Source organism: Amblyraja radiata, chromosome 1 (genome assembly GCF_010909765.2).
Source record: "Amblyraja radiata isolate CabotCenter1 chromosome 1, sAmbRad1.1.pri, whole genome shotgun sequence".
NCBI classification, from domain to species: Eukaryota; Metazoa; Chordata; class Chondrichthyes; order Rajiformes; family Rajidae; genus Amblyraja; species Amblyraja radiata.
In genome coordinates, this window is record NC_045956.1 from 76,204,939 (window position 1) to 76,220,427 (window position 15,489).

General features: G+C 43.1%; 1 protein-coding gene across 3 annotated transcripts in view; it reads left to right on the forward strand.

Moving 5' to 3' along the window:
- The window catches only part of shroom3 (shroom family member 3), a 414,116-nt gene that overhangs the window by 184,449 nt on the left and 214,178 nt on the right, over positions 1 to 15,489 (forward strand). For all 3 annotated transcript variants that reach the window (XM_033024746.1, XM_033024756.1, XM_033024767.1), the window contains exon 2: positions 14,686 to 14,840. In XM_033024746.1, the coding sequence (XP_032880637.1) occupies positions 14,686 to 14,840 (155 nt within the window). The remainder of the gene's footprint in view (positions 1 to 14,685; positions 14,841 to 15,489) is intronic.

The window sequence follows — 15,489 nt, forward strand, 5'->3', positions numbered from 1 at the left end:
GGGTCTCTGGCACTGTAAGGCAGCAGCATGCAGAGACATGTGAGGTGTTGCATTTTGGGACGTCTTCCATGGGCAGGATCCCTAGGGCTGCAGGTGCATGGTTCCATGAAGGTGGAGTTGTAGGTAGATCGAGTGGTCAAAAAGGCTTTTGGCACATTGGCCTTCATCAGCCAGAGTATTGAGTACAGAAGTAGAGAGGTCATGTTGTATAAGACTTTGGTGAGGCCGCATTTGGAGTATTATGTTCAGTTCTGGGCACTGTGTTATGAGAAAGATTTTGTCAAGCTGGAAAGGGTACAGAAAAGATTTATGAGGATGTTGCCAGGATTAGAGGTTCTGAGCTATAGGGAGAGGTTGAGTAAGCTGTGACTCTATTCCTTGGAGCACAGGAGGATGAGGGGTGATCTTATAGAGATATATCAGATCATGATAGATCAAATAGATGCACAGAGATTCTTGGTTAGAGTAGGTGAATCAAGGACAGAGGACATAGGTTTAAATTGAAGGGGAAAAGATTTAAAAGGAATCTGATTGTGGTAACGTTTTCACACAAAGGGTGTTGGGTGTATGGAACAAGCTGCCAGAGGAGGTAGATGAGGCAGGGACTATCCCAAAATGTAAGAAACAGTTAGACAGGTACATGGATAAGACAGGTTTGGATATGGGCCAAATGCCGGTAGGTGCGGCTAGTCCACAAGCCCTGAGTGACTGAACTGTGAGTCCGCAAACCGTGGCGGAGTGAACTGTGAGTCCACAGGCCATGGCTGATTGAACTGTGAGCTCACAAGCTGTGGCTGAGTGAACTATGAGTCCACAAGCCGTGAGTGACTGAACTGTGAGTCTACAAAGCGTGGCTGAGTGAACTGTGAGTCCACAAGCCGTTGGTTGAATGAACTAAGAGTCCAGAAGACTCACCACCCCCGCCCACACACCCCTATCCCTCTCCACTCGCACGCACCCCCACCCAGCGGCAGGCCACGACAGCGCTTCCCCCCCCAGCGGCCCCCGCCTGAAGACGTCCCTGCCCTCGGCTACAGAATGCTTCCGCCGGCTCCCACCTGAAGCCTCCCTGTCCACAGCTGCTGGACTAGCCCAAGAATCGATTTGTCACACAATGTCCATACTAGCCCTCTGGAAACTAGTCCCTTTGGCCCACATCCATACTAGCCCTCCAGAAAGCCTCCACCCCACAGGCCACCGCCTGAAGCTGTCCCCCTCCCCCGGCTGCAGGACGCTCCCCCCACCGGCCCCCGACAGCCCCCGCCTGAAGCCGACCCCCTCCCCCGGCTGCAGAATGCAACAAGAGACGCAACAAGAAAGAATGGACTGAATAAGTCTCCTCTTGAACATTTAAATTGTTGTTATATTTTAAGAGTTATTCACATTTTAAGCTTTAATAAATCCCTTTTCCACTTGCCCACCAGCTGCACCTGCCCAGTAATACCTACATCACAATGGGAGGGAATGGCTGCGCCGCCGGACAGCCACTAAGCGTGGATGGGGGGATGGGTTTGAGGGGGGGATGAGGGCGTGGGGGGTGGGGGAGGGCTAGGGGCACAGTGGGGGGGGGGGGTTAGGGGACGAGGGGGATCAGGGGCGTCACAACGGTAACCCATCAGCCTCGCCTGCGCAGTTGAAGGCTATGCGCGAGTGGTGGAATATTGTAATTGGTGGAGAGGTGGAATATTGTGTTGGGGGACCAGCCCTCCCGTGTGAGAATGGGACCCAATGGGTCCCACTTCGGGGCCTGTCCCACTTGGGCGTCATTTGCGCGTCATTTACGCGACAGGCCGGTAGTGACTGACATGTGACTGTCGTCTAGCAGTACGACAGTCGCGCGCCAAGTGCTCTTGTGGGCCCTGCTTCTTTTGGGAGCCATTTGCAATGTCATTTGTACTTAGTCCAATCTCCGTGGCAAGGATTTTCCCAGTGAAATTTCAAAACTACGCGCGCTTTATACCCGGGTGGTCACATGGTGCGGCGCTCAAATGACGCGCGAATGGCGCGCCGATGACGTACGGGCTGCGCATGGTTACAGACGTTGAAGCACGGTGATGCATAATAAATTAGCAGAGGCAATGTTCGTGCGTCACCGTGAATAACCGTGCGGCACCACGCGCTACACATACGTCGTCAGTACGTCAATGCACGCCATCAGTATGTCAGTGTGCGCAAGGGATACGTCACGAAGGTAGCGCGCAAGGATTTTGAGCATCCCAAAATCCTGAGGCGCCGCGCGTTACCACGCATCACTGCATACGCCACCACGCCTCACCATGCGCGTGTCACGATGCGCCAACCAATATTTAGGATATCGCGTAAATGACGCCCAAATGGGACAGGCCCTTTAGTTTAGTATGTCTATAAACTGAAAATTCTTATTGTGGGGATATCCGTCCACAAAATGTGGAAAATTATACTGATAAATAAATCCCCAAACATATTTGTGTGAATAAGTCTTTGATTACTTGTACACGTTTCCTGCAAGGACATTTCTTGAATTCATGGAGAAGCATGAACAATTATTTCAGAATTTTCATGTAAAGATGAAGAATCTACTGTTGTCAGAAACTGACCGTTTTACCTAATTTTCAGTTATGACATTGTATAACCGTAGACACTGGTGATTCTTTATCTGTTCTCAAACTGAAACAAAAATAAGCAACTGTTATACAAATATTACCAATATTTTTGGTATGTGGATTATTTGTTGCGGATTCTTCAACCCAAAATATTACACATAGCAACATATTGAGTCTGTTTAGTCCATAGCAGCAACCCTGTTTAGCATCTAAATAATACAGACTGCTGAATAAATGCAGCATGTTAGTAACTTTATTAAGTAGCATGTGTTCACTCAGGATTCAGGAACAGACTCAAAACAGCTGTCATTTTCTCCTGTAAAAATAGAAAATAATTTAAAATACCTCACAACTTCTAGAAATACAGCAGCAATCACTGTCTGAATTTGTTGCTCATATAGGTTAATAAATACAAATCAAAAACTGCTGGTTCTGGAAAACTGAAATCTGAAATGATAACAGAGAATGCAGCAGATACCGAGCAGGTCTAGCCACATCTATGTAAGGGAAACAGTTAATGTGTATAAGGTCAAAGACCCCTCATCATTACAGGCAATGACAGATATCATAGTTGTAATTCACAGAGAGTATGTCACAGAGATAGGATAACCTGTCAAGCTGGAAAGGGTACAAAGAAGATTTACGAGGATGTTGCCAGGATTAGAGGGTGTGAGCTATTGGAAGAAGTTGAGTAGGCCTGGACTCTATTCCTTGGAGCGCAGGAGGATGAGGGGTGGTCTTATAGAGGTGTATAAAATCTTGGGAGGAATAGATCGGGTAGACGCACAGTGTATGGGGCAAGAATTATCGTGTAATTCCTTTTATTCTATTACCAGAATAAGCATATTTAGTGAGTTTAATAATGTTTAATTACTGTGTTTTGTTGCATTGTTGTGCCTAGAACAGACTGGTTTTTATCATGTTTGATAAATGTATAGTATGTTCTGTAGAGGGCGCTCCTGGACACCATGCGGCCTGTTGTGCTGTAAAAAACAAAATGGTGCCACAGAGTCAGGGTGAGAATCATAGAAGCTAGCTGTGGAGTCACACGGTTTTCTTACCGTGTCGGACTTTGTTTTGCCGTGTTTTATCATCCCTGACCGTGCATGTAAGTTTTGGACATGTTTGGAAATAAATCAGTGATTGTTCAGCCACGGGCCAGCGGCTGCGTATGCTGGACTGGAGGGCGGCAGCTTCGACCACCCCCGGGCCGCGGTGTTTGAGCCGGCCCGTTGCGGGGTTCGGTGAGCCGCGGGACTGTTGTGCCATCGCCCAGTGGGGAATCGCCTCAGTGCAGAGGGAGAAGAGGAGGGAAGAGACAGTAACTCTAAGATTTTTTGCCTCCACCACTGTGAGGAGGTGCTTGGTGGATACACTGTGGTGGACGTTAATTTGTGTTTACTGTTGTTTATTATTGTATGATGTATGTATGACTGCAGGCACGAAATTTCGTTCAGACCGTAAGGTCTGAATGACAATAAAGGGATTCAATTCAAATTAACTTAACCACGGAGTCAAGTGGAACACTGGAATTACGGTACGTCGGTACGACTCGCGTAGGCCGCGATTAGCAGCTAGTACATTCTGCCGTAACTCACAGTCTCTTGCCCAGCCTAGGTGAATTGAGGACCAGAGGATATAGATTTAAGGTGAAGTGGAAACGATTTAATCGGAATCTGAGGGGTAACTTTTTCACTCAAGGGGTGTATGAAGCGAGCTGCCAGGGCAAGTAGTTGAGGCTGGGACTTTTCCAACGTTTAAGAGACAGTTAGACAGGTACAGTGCATTCAGAAAGTATTCAGACCCCTTCACTTTATCCACATATTATTACGTTACAGCCTTATTCTAAAATGGATTAAATTCCTTTTTTTTTATCGTCAATCTACACACAATATCCCATAATAAAACAGCAAAAACAGGTGTTTAGAAATTTTTGCAAAGTAATTACAAATAAATAACTGAAATATCACCTTTACATAAGTATTCAGACCCTTTACTCAGTACTTTGATGGGGCACCTTTGGCAGCAATAACAACCTCAAGTCTTCTTGGGTATGACGCTACAAGCTTGGCACACCTGTATTTGGGTAATTTCTTCCATTGTTCTCTGCAGATCCTCTCAAGCTCTGTCAGGTTGGATGGGGAGCATCGATGCACAGATATTTTCAGGTCCCTCCAGAGATTTTCGATCGGGTTCAAGTCCGGGCTCTGGCTGGGCCACTCAAGGACATTCACAGACTTGTCACGAAGCCACTCCTGCGTTGTCTTGGCTGTGTGCTTAGGGTCGTTGCCCTGTTGGAAGGTGAACCTCCGACCCAGTCTGAGGTCCAGAATGCTCTGGAGCAGGTTTTCATCAAGGATCTCTCTGTATTTTGCTCCATTCATCTTTCCCTCGATCCTGACTAGTCTCTCAGTTCCTGCCGCTGAAAAACATCCCCACAGCATGATGCTGCCACCATGCTTCACCGTAGGTATGGTATTGGCCAGGTGATGAACGGTGCCTGGTTTCCTCCAGACGTGACACTTGGCATTCAGGCCAAAGAGTTCAATCTTCAAGTTCAAGTTCAAGTGAGTTTATTGTCATGTGTCCCTGTATAGGACAATGAAATTCTTGGTTTCATCAGACCAGAGCACCAGAGAAAACAACCCTTTTGGCAAACTCCAAGCGGGCTGTCATGTGCCTTTTACTGAGGAGTGGCTTCCGGCTGTACCATAAAGGCCTGATTGGTGGAGTGCTCCAGATATAGTTGTCCTTCCGGAAGGTTCTCCCATCTCCACAGAGAAACTCTGGAGCTCTGTCATAGTGACCATCGAGTTCTTGGTCATTTCCCTGATCAAGGCCGTTCTCCCCCGGTTGCTCAGTTTGGCCGGGCGGTCAGCTCTATGAAGAGTCCTGGTGGTTCCAAAGTTCTTCCATTTAAGAATGACGGCAGCCACTGTGCTCTTCGGAACCAGCAATGCTGCAGAAATTGTTTTATACCCTTCCCCAGATCTGTGTCTCGACACAATCCTGTCTCGGAGGTCTACAGACAATTCCTTCATCTTCATGACTTGGTTTTTGCTCTGACATGCACTGTCAACTCTAGGACCTTATATAGACAGGTGCCTTTCCAAATCATGTCCAATCAATTTAATTTACCACTGGTGGACTCCAATCAAGTTGTAGAAACATCTCAAGGATAATCAATGGAAACAGGATGAATTTAAGCTCAATTTTTAGTGTCATAACAAAGGGTCTGAATACTTATGTATATGTGATATTTGTTATTTCTTTATAATTACTTTGTAGTGTAGATTGATGATAAAAAAAATAATTTAATCAATTTTAAAATAAAGCTGTAACATAATAAAATGTGGAAAAAGTGAAGGGGTCTGAATAATTTCTGAATGCACTGACTGGACATGGATAGGACAGGTTTGGAGGGATATGGGCCAAATGCAGGCAGGTGGGACTAGTGGGACTAGCATAGCTGGGTCATGTTGGCTGGTGTGGGCAAGTTGGGCCGAAGGGTCTGTTTCTGGGCAATCACTCTATGACTCTATGAAGGGAATATCTCTGAGTTACTTGATTCATCTGCTTAGGGAGCCATTAGATTAATAGATTAATGGGGGTCATTAGAGAGAAGAAAATAGCAAAGGGACATGTAAGACCTGTGAAATAACTGTGTTGGCATGGATAGGGTCAACAGTCAGAACCTTTTTCCCAGGATGGAAATGTCTAAAACTGGAGGACATAGCTATAAGGAGAGAGGTGGAAAGTTTAATGGAGATATGCGGGGCAAGTTTTTTACACAGAGAGTAGCAATGTTACAAAATTTTGAGATTTTAAAAATCAAGTCTTTAATTTATCCCATCAGATAAAGCATAAAAAGAAGTTTAATTTGACACCTAATTCACTTTCATATCTTCAGTATTAAAAAAGTTATGGCCATTTTCATACTCGGAAATTGGCATCTTGTTCCCTATTGCTTTTTCATTGACTTAACACAAAAGCTGTGATCGAGAACATTTAAAAGCCGATAACTTTCTTAAAATTTAAGAGAACTGAAAGAAATTTACAGTTATTTTAGATTGAAGCATTCTGAAACAAATATGAAACAATCTTACTTAGATGACTTGAAATTAAAGCATATTATTAGTTAGTTACGTAATTGTAGCTAATTACAAAATTCAATTACTAGATCTAAACATCTATCCATTTCTTAAGAATAGATTAACATTTTTAAATAGCCTAAGTGTCCAAATAATATTCACACAAGAATTCAGAATATAACATAATTTTTAAATCTCATTGTCATGGGTTTATAGGCCAAATGGAGGGAATTTAATGTTTAATACCTGTAAATTAATGGCCATTTAAATCAGCTTGCGAGTGGGATTTTCTGGAACGGGACCATTTGGAACGTTCAGGATGCGGTGAATTTAGTCCCCCATATCGGCAGCAAATACACTGCCGGTTCTTCGGGGGGAAAAATCACCGTTTCGCAACTTAAAATGTGAATTAAATACATCTTAAGAAACACTTTTATACATAAAAATAAACTACTTTCTTTTACCTGGTCCTCCATAAAATCCGTCCCCGTTGTCGGCATTGACAGCTTCAGAAGCTGGTTTTAAAATCATTCCGGCGATTATCTTGTCGGGTGAATTTTTTTTTAAAACACACAGAACGGCCGTAGGAACGATCTTGCACTCCAACAAATATAATTCAGGACCAGGTCGGGAAAAAACCCCGTTTTAACCCCGCCCCCCCCCCCTCAAACGCGCCAAAATCGCGCACACGGCCAGTGGCAGAATTGCAGCGCCGCTGAAGGTAAGTTTTGTAACATACCTACTGAGAGTAGTGGTGGCCTGGAATAAATTGCCTAGGGTGGTGATGAAGGCAGATACGATAGTGGCGTTTAAGAAGCTTTCGGATAGGCACATGGAAGTGCAGGAATAGTGGACAGTGGATCGTGTACAGGCAGATGTGATCAGTTTATCTTGGCATCATGTCTGGCACAAACATTGTGGGCTGAAGGGCCCACTCCTGCGCTGTACTCTTCTGTGTTCTAAATGCAGGCCATAGCTGTTGCAAAGAATGAAAGCCCAAAGGATAATGTGGGAAATGCTCAGCAGATGCGCCTGCATCTCTGGGGTGAAGACAAATTGAATCAATATTACATATGGATAACTTTAGAGCAGAACTGTCTAGTTATGGCACAAATGAAAAAAGCAAGTTATCTGAAATTGTTGAATTGGGCAGGTATTGCATCTCATGCTGTTAGAAAGACACATGAGAAGGGGAGAAGTAGAGGAAGAAGAGCAGATCAGCCAATTGGGAAGACAATGGCACAACATTTTCCAATTGGTTTAAGGTCAGCATTTCAGTTTTTAAAAGCCTATTTGTATGTTTTCTCTCTCTCTCTAAAGCATTTCCTTTCATTTGATGGCTCCAGAAAGCAGCAGAACCTTGGAACCTGAGCCTTGCCCTATCAGAATATTCCTATCCATCCCTCCACTCTTTCCGTAACTTAGAATGGACTTGTTTTTTTCTTTCTCAGTACTGATGAAAAGTCTTCTAGCTGAAATATTAACCCTGTTTGTCTTTGCACAGTAGCCTTCCGCTTCCGGTCTGCTGACTATTTCCAATATTTTCTGTCTTAAAGGTAATGATTGTGTTTGATTCCACAGGCTTAAGAGAAACATTTCCTTTTGTGTGGTTTGGTTTTCTTTCAACCACTTAACTTCCTCAAGTGAGAGGATGGTTCCTTCATATATGCTCATAATATTAACATTGCAAATAGACACAGAGTACTGGAGTAACTCAGTCATTTCGTACTAGAAATTGAAATGGATGGGAATAACAGGCAGAAAGCTTTCAAATAGACTGCTATCAACACAGTGTTGATAAACAAGTGCAATGTCTCAGAGAATTATGTTTACGATGCAGTAATGTGCATGGTGATATTCTGACTTTAAGCCCAAGAATTTCTTTGAAGATTAAGACATCATGATGAGTTCTTTCATAAAACTACCCCTTCATGCCTGAAAAATATTCCTTGAACTTGTGACATGTTGCCTCCAAAATCCAATTATTGTTGACCTAGAAACAAATAAGAAATTATCAGGCAAATCTTAAGTATCTTACAAGACAAGTTATGTGAAACACAGCAGGGCCTGTATTTGTTTGAAATACCATGTACTCCTATCTATTTATAAGGCACTGTTACTGGCCTGCTTCAGCAGGCAGCGAAGGGCAAAGTCCAGCAATTCTTATTCAATAATTAAATAACATTGATTTGTAAATGCAACCTTGGTGCATTATTAAATATTTGTGCTATCAAGATGAACTTCACGGAGGTGCATTCTTGAAGGTATTGATATTTTTGCAAAAGTTCATCTGCCAATCACTTTGAACAGTTTTGCTAACATTATCTTTCTCTGAAGTGCAGTCATTCTTTGACACAGTGCAATGAATTTCAGCTGCTCTGTTAGTTACTTCTTAGATGGTCTTTTTTCAAAGGCATCAGATCATGCATAAACCATTCCTTTGCAGAAACAGTCAGTAGGTAATAAATGGACATAGGTGAAAGAATGAATGATTTTGCAATGATCAATCTTCATATGCTGCAACTCAGCTTGACATCTGCAATTTTTCCACATGTCCAACAATAAAGTCGGTGGATAAATGGAGTTTAATCTGGGCAAATATGAAGTGTTGCACTTTGGGAGATTCAATGTAAGAGGAAGGTATACGGTAAATGGCAGGACCATGTTGAGCATTGATGTACAGAGAGATCTTAGGGTACAAGTCCATCTTTCCCTGCAAGTGTCCACACAAATACATAGAGCAGTAAAGAAGGCATAGGCTACACTTACCTTAATTGGTTGGGGCTTTGAGTATCAAAGCTGAGAAGCCGTGTTGTAGCTGTATAAAACTTTGGCTAGGTTACATTTGGAGTATGCAGTTCTGAAGGATGTGGAGGCTTTGGAGAAGGTACAGAGCAGGCACGTGCCGTGAGTACTTACTCAGGGTAGGCAGTCAGTCGGCTTTTAAAAAATCTTAAACCGCGCATGCGCTCATTGTTTTCCTTTCCGTAAGCTGTCAGTCGACTTCTATAAAGTCTTCAAAAGCCATATCTCTTAATAAAGTACCATATTTCCCGGCAATGGAGATGCACCTGCGTCGAAGACCCACCACCATTTTGAGTTGCTAAATTTTGAAAGAAGGCTGGCGGGGCATAACATTTCTCACGCTCAAAATAAATAAAAATAAAAATAAAGAAAGTAACAATTCAATTTGTCCAGGGCTTCCAGATCTCCTCCATTCTGAATTACTGAATGGTTGGGGGTGGAGGGTGACGGCAAGTGAAGAGATGTTGGGAGAAACGGGAGCACACCGGGACAATTTCAATCAGTTGTGATCTTATTAAATGACAATACTAGTTCAAGGGATCAATTGGGGGGAGAGTTCCTTTCACAGCGTGTGGGGAGTCTGGCCAGGAGTAAAGTTGCGGGGAGGGCAGGAGCGTTAAGAAGGAGGGGGTTGGGGATCATGCCAGCAACTCACTCACTCACTCACCGCTGCCGCGGGCACTCAGTGCGCGGAACCACCGCATTGTGGCCGGGGAGGGAAGCAGCTTGGGTGGCTGCGAGCGGCCGCCAGGACCTCAGTGCCTTCCACCGGCCCACTCACCTCTGGCAGTGCTCTCCGTCTGAACACCTCTCTCCTGCCGCTCGCCGGCCTCGCTCATGTCAGCTGCTTCCCGCAAATCCTTAATTTCAGACTGCCGCCAGGAGCAGGACAGGCCTCACTTGCTGCACTGGGTGACACTGCATGGCATTCATTGCCCGGTCCGTGTATTTCAATGTAGACTGGACAGTGAGGGGACCAGCTCAAGAGCGGGTCAGCGGGCGATGGATAACAGGACAGCGGGCGGTGGAGCTTACTCCTGTGTCAGCGCAATCAAGGGACCAATTGAGGTTACTTGCGCTGACACAGGAGTAAGCTCCACTGCCCGCGAGTCAAGTGAGGCCATGTCCTGTTCCCGGCGGCAGTCGGAATTTAAGGATTTGAGGGAAGTGGCTGACATGAGCGAGGCTGGCGAGCGGCAGGTGAGAGATGTTCAGACGGAGAGCACTGCCAGAGGTGAGCGGGCCGGCAGAAGGCGCTGAGGTGGCGACCGGTTCCGCTGTCTGGTCCTGGCGGTCGCTCGCAGCCACCCAAGCTACTTCCCTCCCCGGCCACAATGCAGTGGCTTCATGCCCGGAGCGTCGCGGCAGCGGTAAGTGAGTGAGTTGCTGGCATGATCCCCGACCCCCCCCCCCCCCCCAGTGGCGTTGTCCTTTTACAGCCAATTCAGAACTTTACAGCCGCTTCCCATCAGCTGCCAGCAATGAGGGATATACTTGGCTATCCCTCAGTATAGCAACATCGCTCTTGATGTTGCTGTACTGAGCGATAGCTAAGTCTATCTTGGCTAACAACCTAACCTTCGGCCTCCAAGACGCAGGTAAATTTTTGTGCCTTATTTTTGGGTCAAAAATAGCGTCTTCATTGCGTTGAAATACTGTATTTAAAAACATATAGCTCAAAGAAATCTACTTACCACAATATTTGTACACAAACTCCATTCTTCTCTCTTTGTTTCTTAAGATACTTTTAAGATAAGGACGATCCATGTTTGAAAATATCGCCAAGAAACTTGCGCTGCACATGTGCAGTAGACTGCTGCGCATGCGCTGTACGCAGTCCACGGTGCAAAGGCAGAATTTCAGCTGCCTTCAGCTCCCCTTGTCATTGAAGGCTTGAAGCAGCGTCAATGGCACATGAGCTGCACATACTTTTGCGTGTTACATGTACTGCGGATGAAAGGCACGGGAGAATTATGCCTACCGAATAGATCGATCTCCTAGGTAGACATAATTCTCCCGTCCTTTTACTATTTATATTTAATAATTACCTTTTTATAATTTTAGTCGGGGTAGGCAGTGCCCACTTGCCTACCCTGACGGCCCGTGCCTCGTACAGAGGAAGTTCACCAGTATGTTGCCTGGATTAGCTATAAAGAGGGGTTGGCAAACTTGGATTGTTTTCTCTGGGATGTCAGAGACTGAAGAGAGACCTGAATAAGTTTATAAAAAATTTGAGACGCATCTATGGGAAAGACAGTCAGTGTCTTCATACCAGGATAGAAATGTCAAATACTAGAGGGCGTAGGTTTAAGATGAGATAGAGAAAGTTTAAAGGAGATATGCGAGGCAAGTTTATTTTACACAATGTGCTGCCAAATGAAAATGGTAGAAGGAGATACGATAGCCACATTTAGGAAGCATTTAGATAGACACATGAACTGACAAAGAATGGATCAATATAGGCAATGTGCAGGCTGATGTGCAATTCAAGTTGGTATCATTGTCATGTGCCGAGGTGTCTGTTCTTGTGCTTTTAGCACGTTTTATGTTCTGGAACAAAGAAGAATTAACTCTGAAGATAGACACAAAATGCTGGAACAACTCAGTGGGTCAGGCAGCATCTCTGGAGAAAAGGAATAGGTCACGTTTTGGGTCGAGACCCTTCATCAGACTGGAAATGTCACCTATTCCTTTTCTCCACACATGCTGCATGACCTGCTGAGTTACTCCAGCATTTTGTGTCTATCTTCGGTATAAACCAGTATCTGCCGTTCCTTCCTGTACAATAATCAACTCTGTTGTTTTAGGGCTGGAAACATCTTCTGGAGTATTTAATACATGCTCCCATAGTGGATATTTGTGTTTACATTTAGTGACTAATTGACGTGAACAATTTCACTAACAGAATCTTCAAACACAATATGAAATGTCCTCTTATTTGTTGCAGAACCAGCTAGTTCTGACACAAGATGCAAGGTGTCTGAATTTGGTGCTATGGATACTTTTTGCTGTTGATGGGAATGTCAGCTTTGGGAAAAAGAGCCCATTTATACTCTGACATACCTGCAATAAATGCAACATAAAGATCGCATCATTATATTGCATCACATATTTTGCAACCGAATCCAAGCATAGTGTAAAATAACATAATGAAGAATTAAAAACTTCACATGAGTTGCACCGAGTCTGCAAGTATAACTCTGGGTCCTGCATGTGTCTGACACACTGATGAACAGAGAACCATGGGTATATGTATGCCAGAACACATCTTCTATGATCCTCCATCATAGTTTCGCCTGTTATGAGTACAAGCAGTCTTTCACAGTGCTTCTGAAGTTTACTATTCTGTGATGCAGAGAGATCTGGCTAACCAGGTGCCAGTTTGGTGCTGGGTCAAAATAAAATAGTTTAACTTACTCTGCATTACGGACTAATTAATGCCAACACTCATAGATTTTATGTTGCGGACCAATATTAATTGAATGCTCAGTGCGATGTGCTCTGTTAGCACAGATAGCAAAGAGAGAAGACTAGTTTCTCATTGCACCAGGCTCGATTTTAATTTGGGTCTTTGAGATGGTATGAGTCCCTCAGTGCTGCAAATCGTATTGATGTGGTTAACCAACCTTATGTTTTCAAACTGGATCTGAAACTAATTTGGACTGGATAAATCCAATGTTGTATGACGTGCTAATCTTTATGTCAGATCTACAAGAGTGTTTGGCTGCACTTGGATCAAGCTGGGATCACAGCTTGTCACATCAGTAATGGAATAACGTTGGTCTTGTGTGAGCTATTTACAGTAATTAATAATGAACATTTATTTAATCCTTCCCTGTTACAGTTCTGCTTTTAATTTCCATATTACTTCCAAGTTGTAGGTGGTGATTGAAGATGGAATTTCCTTTGTGCCCTCCCTTCAAAGCATTCCTGACCCTTTAAGCATAGTTAATTTGACTTGTTAAACGTTTTTCGCAAGTTATACAATTTTTAAGGCTGTTTAGGAAACTTTAAATCTTCGAGGATTTGAAGCTATTGTGTTTAGTTAATTCTTCAGAAGACCAATGCTACCCAGCCCTGTAGAAAGAACTTGTGTATGAAGCAGTCTCCAATTTCTCTGTGGGACCATTTTTCTTCTTAAAATCTCAAAAAAGCTTTTAAGAATTCCTTTGTCATTCAGCATTGTATAGTGAAGGGTACATTTTGTAGGATTAGCAGATCATTGTCTGGATTTCCACAGTAGGGCATTGGATGGTCTATGCAGAGGGATCAAAGGTTACTGCCGGTTATTAGACAATTTAGTACCAGATTTTATTTTTCTGAATAATGAGAAAGGGCTCAATGCTCCAATCTTCCCCATGTATGCAAGGAAATAATTTATACCCAATTTAGCATTTTTATCCTAATCCTGTGAGATCTTTAGTCTGTCAATTTAAAAGGAAATTAGCAGCAATTATCCTAGTATATCTGCAGAAAATCAGATTAAATTTGTACTCCAAAACCGGTGAGCTAATAACTGCATTTAATAAAAGAAAAGTTTTCTGTGAGCATTTGAGATCTGAATTACTTTTCATTGGATCTGTCTGAAAGCATTATTTTAATTTCTTTTCATGCAGTGATTAGATCAATTAGACTGATTATGAGAAAAGAGATCATAAAATGTTTTAGTAAAATCAGAAACGAAAATGTTATCTTCTTGGGAAAATACCCACTATTTCCAAATGATTAAAGTTAGCAATATTTTTCTCGAACATAATGATAAAAAAGAATTGCAGAAAATGCAACTCAAGTGAGTGAGTGGTGAATCTTACATTTAATTCTCCATATGAGCCCAATGACACTGGGTTTTTTTCACTTCGTTAAAGAAGATTTGCTGTGGACAACTTGAAAAGCTGGGCAACACGAATGTGTTCAAAGTCCAGAGCTAAAGTATCTGTGCTTACATAAACCATTGAGATTAAAAAAGAATACAACCTTTTCTGCACAGCATTCTGTGAATCACTAATTCTGTGCAGGTGGTGCCATGAATACCATAGGACTGTGGCTTTGCTCATTACTACGGGTCAAGGTTAAAAAGTGTCGTGGCACAGTTTAATTAGCAAGGCAACTTGGAGCCTTGCAGGAGGTCAATTTCAGCCATGATTGAAGGCTCCTGAGCTTAAGATTCATTCCTTTAATATAGTCTTTATTTCCACTCTCTCTTGCAGATTGAGGAAGGAGGGAAAGCAGACTTGCTCACAAGCAAACTGCAGCTGGGGGACGAGGTGGTCAATATCAATGACGTGGAGCTGAGCGGCTACAGACTAGAGGCCATTACATTGGTGAAAGGTTCCTACAAGACTTTGAAGCTGCTCATTCACAGGTATGAGATGCAAGCTGGTCATCTGAAGGTGCTGCCTAAACAGAGCTAAATCAGTCCTGTGTGTGTTTGTTAGATGCAACTAATGACAGGTAGACAAACGTAGGAAATATTCTGCAAAGGGGAAAAAAATTTTTAAGGATAGGCTTTTGGCAATTCGAAATATCAACAATTTTCTTTACAGACACTATCAGATATACTGAATGAATCCAGTTTTTATCTTTATTCTGGTAAAAATATTTGCTTTATTCACTTGTGAAAGAGTCTATATTAACGCACTTTATCTTCTGCATTCCAAATTATTATTTTTTTAATTGATAAATTTACTTTAAATTATCTTGTGTATAATTGAAATTCATAACATCGTTAAAAGAGCAACACATTCAGTTTAGAGTGTGATATGAATTGAATATCTTCAAGTGTGTGTCAGGCCATTATTTTACTATTCTCATCATTTTCATTCTGTTTATTGATATTATTTATTCCCAAGATATGGTGATGCAGCCACATTTCCATTATCGCAAAACTTTTTCGGGGGTAGGTTCAGAGATGGAATTTAGTGAGTGTTAAGTGGGAGATGGGGAAGAATGGGGACCGAGGGAGGAGATAGGGAGACTGGCAGACAGGTTTCTGAGAGCATCCAAAAGAAAAC